General features: G+C 40.7%; 1 protein-coding gene across 1 annotated transcript; it reads left to right on the forward strand.

Moving 5' to 3' along the window:
* The first annotated feature begins 5,697 nt into the window (after nt 1-5,697).
* On the forward strand, nt 5,698-6,648 carry LOC142175336 (uncharacterized). The gene has a single exon (XM_075241919.1). It carries the CDS (start codon nt 5,698-5,700, stop codon nt 6,646-6,648), a length of 951 nt encoding a protein of 316 aa, XP_075098020.1.
* Nucleotides 6,649-8,143: the final 1,495 nt, after the last annotated feature.

Raw genomic sequence — 8,143 nt, forward strand, 5'->3', positions numbered from 1 at the left:
TCTAAAACCTCAACTCGGTGCCGAAAAATCAGAAACTAGTCAAATGTAGTATAAATAAATCAATATATGTTCCAAAGTTTTAATTTAACTATCAGAGTAATTATCCAACCCAAATTGGAAGATTCCTAAAATTTACCCCCGGGCCCACGTGCCCATATTCAGGAAACGTTTGAAGAAAATCGTTACACATAACCTCAAGAACTCAAATATATAATCTTCACTCAATCTCATAACCATTTTCGTGGGTAAATCTCATTTTTTATCAAAACCTAGGTTTTCCATCTAAACCCATAATTTTCACAAATTTACATGTTAAAAGCTATCCATAATTTATGTATTTAACTCACATTGGATAGAAATCACTTACCTCAAAGTGCTAGGTTAAAACCCCTCTCCAAAAGCTCCAAAATCGCCCAATGAATGAAAGAAAATGAGTCAAAATAGTTTAACTCCTGACTTAAATTAACCTCACTGCCTCAAGGACTTTCGCACCTGCGGTCACTAGGCTGCATCTGTGGCACCGCTTCTGCGGAGAAAGGTCCGCTTCTGCAGAATTCCCTAGGAGAAGCACTGGCTGCTTCTGCGGACGGGATACCGCTTCTGTGCATGGCCAAGCGCACCAGCGGCCCCAACGCACTTGCGGGCTATTCCTTGCAGAAGCGAGGCCGCTTCTGCGCGTGGTTCTTCGCTTTGCAGCCACTGGACAAATTCCCCAAAAGCCGCTTCTGCAGGCTCGCACCTGTGGCCATAAGGTCACAGGTGCGGGCACACCAGATCAGGTGCACCAACAACCCTTTTGAGTCCTAATTCGATCAGTGCATCGTCCGTATGGAACCCGAGCCCTCGTCCAAACATACCAACAAGTTTGTAAACATAAAACGGACTTGATCGCATCCTCGGAACATAGATAACAACATTAAAACTATGAATCTCAACCCAACACCAATAGAATTAACTTATGAACTTCAAGTTCTTCCAACTTACTCCAAATGCGCCGAATCATTCCTAAACTACTCGGAATGACTCTAAATTTTGCGTGCCAGTCTTAAATCACCGTACGGAACTATTCCCAAGCTCAAAATCCTAATTGGACCTCAATAACATCAAATCCTACCTCAAACCAAATTTAAAGAAGTCAGAATAGCCTAATAGATACCTCTACTTGTCTCGCTTTGTCATCCCGGTCCCTATACTCCACAAGGTTTCATCCAGACACTCATAGTTGTTAAAACACACTACTTTAAATCCCTCTAACCATTGACAGAGCATATGTGCCAACTTGATGGTCGAGTTGGATAAAATACGTGAATTTCACGCGTATAAGGAGCGTGAATATAAAAAGTTAGACTATAAATAATTAAAATAAGAAGAATACATAAAAATAAAAAGAAAAATATAAAAAAATAAAATAATAAAAACAAATATGCCTCCTTCCCCATGCCTCCCCATTTCCTTTTCTCTTTCTACAGTTCCCTTTCCTCTTTCCCCTTCTTTCGCCACCTCTCCTCCATCTCTTTTCTCGTTCTCCCATTTTTCCTTTCCCATTATTCATCCTTCCCATTTTCACAAACTTTAAACCACTATTTGAGAAAAATTTATTAAAAACCATTTTCTGAAGAACAATCACCATTAGTGTTTTTGAGATGAATTAAATCTATGGCTATTACAGTGTTGAATCTGTTTTGGGTAAGGATCGTTTTGGGACTATGATTTTTAGGTTGTGGAGTCGATATTTAATGGTGAATTTATTTGATGGAGAGAAGCTGATTTTTTTGACAGTTTATGGTGAGATTCTTGAGATGCATTTTAGAGGGCGTGGTTGACGGAGGTCTTTGCGGAATTAGGTGGGAAGTACAATGTAAAATTGTGTGGACATATGAGTATATTGAGCATTTTCTCTGGTGGTGCCTTGGCATCAATGGAGGAAGGATTTCAAGGTGGTTCACATAGTGGATTGAAGTAGTGAGTGGCGGCATTGGACAAAAAGCTTTGTAAGGGAGATGTGGACGATCGAAAATTGGAGAATGATGGTTTTTTTGGTTATCCATGGTGGTATTGTTGTTGGTAAAGCTAGAAAGTCAGATTGTTGTTTCTTGCTTTCTGCTGTGAAAAATGGAGAGAGATGGTAAGGGTGGGGGAAGAGTCTAAGTGAAAAAGAAAAAGTTTTTTTTTTGAAATTAAAGTGAAAAAATAATGATGTGTCATAAAAAATCTGATGTGGAGGACGACGTGTCATCCACATTGTGCATTTGTAGAACACACGAGGTAGGGAGGGTTTAAAGTAGTGTGTTTTAACAACTACGAGTGTCTGGATGAAACTTTTTGGAGTATAAGGACCGAGATAATAAAGCGAGACAAGTAGAGGTATCTATTAGGCTATTCTACCTTTAAAGAACTTTAAAACCTTCAATGTGCCAACTTCCAGTATTAAGCGCCGAAACGCTCCCAGGTAATCCAAAATCCAATCCGAACATACACCCAAGTCCAAAATTATCATACGAACCTATTGGATTTGTCAAATCCCGGTTCCAAGGTCATTTACTTAAAATGTTGAACAAAGTCAAACTTAGCCTTTTAAAGCCAAACTATAGAACCAAGTGTTCCGATTTTGACCCGAACTCTTCCAAATCCCGAACTAACCACTCCCGCAGGTCATAAAATAGTAAAAGTACATATGGGGAGTCTTATTTAGGGGAACAGTGATCTAGAAAGAAAAACGGGGTCGGGTCGTTACATTCTCTACCTCATATGTGTGGATATCTGCTCCGCATGTCCTCCTTGACCTCCCAAGTCGCCTCCTCAACTGGTTGGCCCCTCCACTAAAGTTTTACCGTAGAAATCTTCTTGGACCTCAACTGGCAAACCTGTCAGTCAACAATGGCGACTAGTTCTTCCTCATAACCCAGGATCTCATCTAACTGAACCGTGTTAAAGTCTAACACATGCGACCTCTCAGCATGATACCTTAGGAGCATAGACGCGTGGAAAATTGGATGAACTTCTGATAGACTGGGAGGCAAATCAAGATCATAAACAACCTCCCTAACTCATCTCAACACCTCGAATGGACCTATAAACCTTGTGCTCAACTTTTCCTTCTTCCTGAACCTCATGATTCCCTTCATCGGCAAGACTTTCAAGAGAACCTTCTCGCCCACCATAAATGATAAATCACACGCCTTCTGATCCACGTAACTCTTCTGTTTGGACTGTGCTGTGCAAAGCCTCTCATGAATCAACTTTACCTTTTCCAAGGCATACTTTACCAAATGAGTACCATATAACTTAGCCTTGCCGGGCTCAAACCATCCGATGGGCGAATGACATCGCCAACCATATAAATCCTCAAATGGAGCCATATCGATGAGGGACTGATAACTATAGTTGTAAGAAAACTTGGACAAAGGCCTGAATCGATCCCACTACCCTCCGAAGTCAATCACACATGCTCCGAGCATATCCTCCAAGATTCTAACTGTCCGCTCCGACTGCCCGTCGGTCTGTGGGTGAAAGGTTGTGCTGAGCTCTACCCGGGTCCCCAACTATCACGACTTGGAGTTGGAAGAGTTGACTAAGATTCGAATTTTGAGTAAACGATCTTGGGATTGGGATTTGGAGCTTCCAATAGGTTTGTATGATGATTTTGGACTTGGGAGTAGGTTCGGATTGAGTATCGGGTGGTCCGAGAGCATTTCTGTGCTTATTGTGGAATATTGGCATTTAAAGGTTTGGAATTTTCCTAAATTTGACAATGGTTTGACTTTAAGGATATCAGGCTCAGATTTTTGTTTCGAGACTTGGAATAGGTCCGTTTCGTCAGTTGGAACTTGTGTGCAAAATTTGGTTTTATTTGGAGTTCATTCAATGTGGTTCGGACGCTTGGTTGCAATTCTAGAAATTGTTGAAGTTCATTGCAATTTTCATGTGTTTTGGCATTCAATTCGTGATTCTAGAGATTATTTTGGTGTTTTGATTACACGAACGAGTTTGTATTATGTTTTTAGACTGATATTTATGATTGGACAAGGTCTCAGAGGCCTCAGGTGTGCTTCAGATGTGTTTGGGTTGTGTCGCGCTCTTATTTGATGTTTTAGCGTCAGTTTCTTAGGTATAAAGGATAATATATTGATCAAAAAACATTTTATTTGTAAATGATTGAACCATTAGATCTGTATCATAATTACATAGTCATAGAAATAAGAATTATTGAATTCTGATATCGTATGAGAGAGTTATGCCCATCTCCGTGTCAAGAAAGATTGTTGGTGTTGCTGGTGCTCAGGTATCGCACTTGCGAAGATTGTAGATTTTTGCCTTGGTTCAAAATTGCGAAGTTTGTAGATTTTTCCTTGACTTGTTCGCAAATGCGAACCCTGTTTCGCAAATGCGACATCTATAAGAATGACAGGCTGTGCGGGTGCGGGGCGGGTTCTGTCTGAACCCGCCCAATTTCAACCCGCCCCGCATAGGATTTGATCTCACATTCACCCACCCCACACTCCACCCGCATTCACCCGCCCCGCATTGCAAATATTTTTAACAAAAAATTTCTCTTTTCCTTTTAAAAGATTATTGTGACAAGAAAAATATATAGCTTTTTACAAGCTAAATTTTCCATTCATATATTTCAAACATAGAAGGGTCGCTGTTTATTTGTCTCTCAAGCCATATATGGCTTCAGATTTTTTCAACAATTAAATATCAAGGATTAGTGCTATTATATATGGTAATAATTATAAGTTATTCAAAAAATAAAAGATGAATTTTTTTCCATATGAATTTAAATTGAATTCCACCACCAAACAAAAATGAGAAGGAGTAATACTAAAAGATGAAAAAAAGCAGCAAAGATTTCTAAAACTCCATAATAGTTAAGAATGTAACAGTTCTTTTTAGTTTTGTTTATGTTCAAAACTTCTAACAATTTCAAAAGCGAGATCATTCATTGTAGACACATGAATTGATGACAGTGTATTTTGGGCTGTGGAGATCATTTAGTTCAAAAATTTAAATCCCCAACCCGCGACCCACCCTGCCCCGCATGATTTTTTTAATTTAAAATTTGAACCCGCCCCGCAACCGCAAACTCTCAAACCCACACTGTCCCGCACCGGCACCGCCCCATTGCCATCCCTAGACATCTGCACCTGGTAAAAGGGCTGGGAGACGGGATTTTGGAGACATTCTCTCATTTTTGGAAACCTATGCTCGGTAGGATGAGATTTTAAAGAGGGATTTTCATCTACAATATTAGGGCAAGTGATTTTGTTCAATTTCCAACTATTTTACATGATTATACGTGGGATTTAGCATCAAAATTAGTAGAATTCAAGTGAAAGTTTAAGAAACTTTAGCTATATTTTGAGAAATGAGAATTTGAGTATTGAGAGTCGATTTAAACTCAACCCGCCAGTGCTGGTTCGCCCCGAACTAGGGAAACCATTGTTACTCTATTTGTCAGTCTTGGACAACGCCTTCGACTGTGTGTTGGGGCAGCATGACGAAATTGGGAGAAACGAGGAGGCCATCTACTACTTAAGCAAGAAGTTCATGCCATGCGAGGCCAAGTATACCCTGATAGAACACACTTGTTATGTTTTGACTTGGATTGCTTAGAAGCTAAGGCAATACATGTCAGCGTACACCACACATCTGATATCTCGGCTCGACCTGCTCAAGTACATTTTTCAGAAGCCAATGCCTACTGGAAATCTAGTTAAATGGCAAATTCTCCTAAACAAATTTGACATTGTGTACATAACTCAGAAGGCTATCAAAGCACAAGCTTTGGCTGACCACCAAGCCGAGAATACAGTGGATGGAGATTACAAACCTCTTACCACATATTTCCCCGATGAAGAAGTACTCTTTTCCATAGAAGATATTGCAGAATCATACCCTAGGTGGAGAATGTTTTTCGATGGAGCAGCAAATTTCAATAGAGTCAGAATTAGGGAAGTCCTGATTTCAGAATCTGGACAACACTATCCAGCATCAGCAAAGATAATATTCCCTTGTACCAATAATATGGCTAAATACGGAGCGTGCATCCTTGGAATTAGAATGGCAGTCGTCATGAATATCAAAGAACTTTTGGTGATAGGAGATTCCGAATTGCTTATACACCAAGCCCAAGGAGAATGGTCGACCAAGAATGTCAAGATACTGCCGTACCTGCACTGTGTGAAGGATTTATGCAAAAAGTTCACAAAGGTCAAGTTCAAGAACGTCCCCAGTATTCAAAATGAGTTCGCCGACTCCCTTGCAACCCTATCATTTATGATTCAGCATCCAGAAAAGAATTACATCGACCCTATCGAGGTAGAGATCAAGGATCAACATGCCTATTGCTTCCATATAGAAGAAGAACCCGATGGTAAGCCATGGTACCACGACATCAAGAAATTCCTTGCGACCAAGGTATACCTAGAGAATGCTACTAATGGTCAAAAGCAAGCCCTTAGGAGGCTGGAAAACCACTTTTTCCTCAACAGGGAAGTCCTATACAGGAGGACCCCAGACTTATGTTTGTTGATATGTGTAGACGCTGCTGAAGCAACCAGACTATTGGAGGAAATACATGCTGGGACATGCATGCCCCAGATGAATGGGTTCACATTAGCCAAGAAGATTTTAAGAGTCAGATAATTTTGGATGACTGTGGAAAACGATAGAATACGCTACGTGCTGAAGTGTCACTAGTGCCAGATTCATGGGGATTTCATCCAGGTCCCACCAAATGAGTTAAACATAATGGGTTCACCTTGGGCGTTCGCCGCTTGGGGCATGGACGTAATTAGACCTGTAGAGCCCGAAACATCAAACAAACATCGTTTCATTTTTATAGCTATCGACTATTTCACCAAATGGGTCGAGGCATTAACTTACAAGGCCATAGTCTGCAGATTTGGGATACCGTAGTCTATCACCACTGACAATACCGCTAACGTCAACAACGACCTCATAAGAGAAATCTGTGAGAAGTTTAGAATTTTTAACCGCAATTCCATAGCCTATAGACAACAAATGAATGGGGCAGTCAAGGCCGCCAACAAGAATATCAAGAGGATTCTGCGAGAGATAGTGGACAATCACAGACAATGGCACAAGAAGCTACCTTCCGCTTTATTGGGTTATCAGACTCCCATGAGAATATCCACTGGGACAACGCCGTACATGTTGGTATACGGCACTGAAGCGGTGATACCCGCAGATGTCGAGATACCATCCTTAAGAGTCATTCAAGAGGCAAAATTGGATGACGCATAGTGGATATGGGTCAGGCAGGAACAACTCATGCTCATTGACGAGAAAAGAATGGATGCCATATGTCATGGTCAATTATATTAGAACAGGATGGCTAGTGAATTTAACAAAAGAGTGAAGCCTCGCTAATTCACACCGGGGAAGTTAGTTTTGAAGAAAATCTTTCCCCATCAAGAAGAAGCCAAAGGAAAGTTCGCACGTAACTGGCAAGGTCCTTACGTGGTTCACCGAGAACTGTTGGTTGGAGCTCTACTCTTGGCAGAAATGGATGGAAGAGTCAACAGTAGCGTATCAACTCAGACGCAATCAAGAGGTACTATGTCCGAAGACAAATAGAGTTAGGGTTTTTGATGTAACAGAACTACGTTCAGTCTGACTTCACATGGAGGGATACGTAGGCAACCCAAGTAGGGTTCGGTTTCTCTCCCTCTTTCTCTTGTAATAGAAAAACCAAAGATCACTTTTGTATGTTGCTCGGGAACTACACCGACTTAATTTCCTCAGAAAGGAATATGTAGGAAATCCTCATTAGATTCAGTCCTCTTTTATAATTGAACTACGTTCTATCCTGATTCCATTTGGATATGTAGGCTGTCTGAGTCAGACTTGGCCATTTTCATTCTCAATCTCATCATCTTGCATCTATTGTAATCAAACTATGGTTTGACCTAATTCCATTTGGATACGTAGGTTGCCTGAGTCAGGCTCGGTCATCTTCATCATATTTTATCATAACCCACGAACTACGTTCAGACCTAATTTCATTTTGGATACGTAGGCAACCTGAAAGGGTTCGGTCTTAACCCTAGAAAAACCTTTGTAATGCATTAGTTCAAATTAGGACGCAGTCGCAACAACAAGTAGCCACGTTATCAGA

The sequence above is a fragment of the Nicotiana tabacum genome, chromosome 21, assembly GCF_000715075.1.
Source record: "Nicotiana tabacum cultivar K326 chromosome 21, ASM71507v2, whole genome shotgun sequence".
Classification (NCBI taxonomy): domain Eukaryota; kingdom Viridiplantae; phylum Streptophyta; class Magnoliopsida; order Solanales; family Solanaceae; genus Nicotiana; species Nicotiana tabacum.

Coding starts and splice junctions, on each gene's coding strand:
- LOC142175336 (XM_075241919.1), top strand. CDS start 5,698: ATGCCTACTGGAAATCTAGTTAAATGGCAAATTCTCCTAAACAAATTT.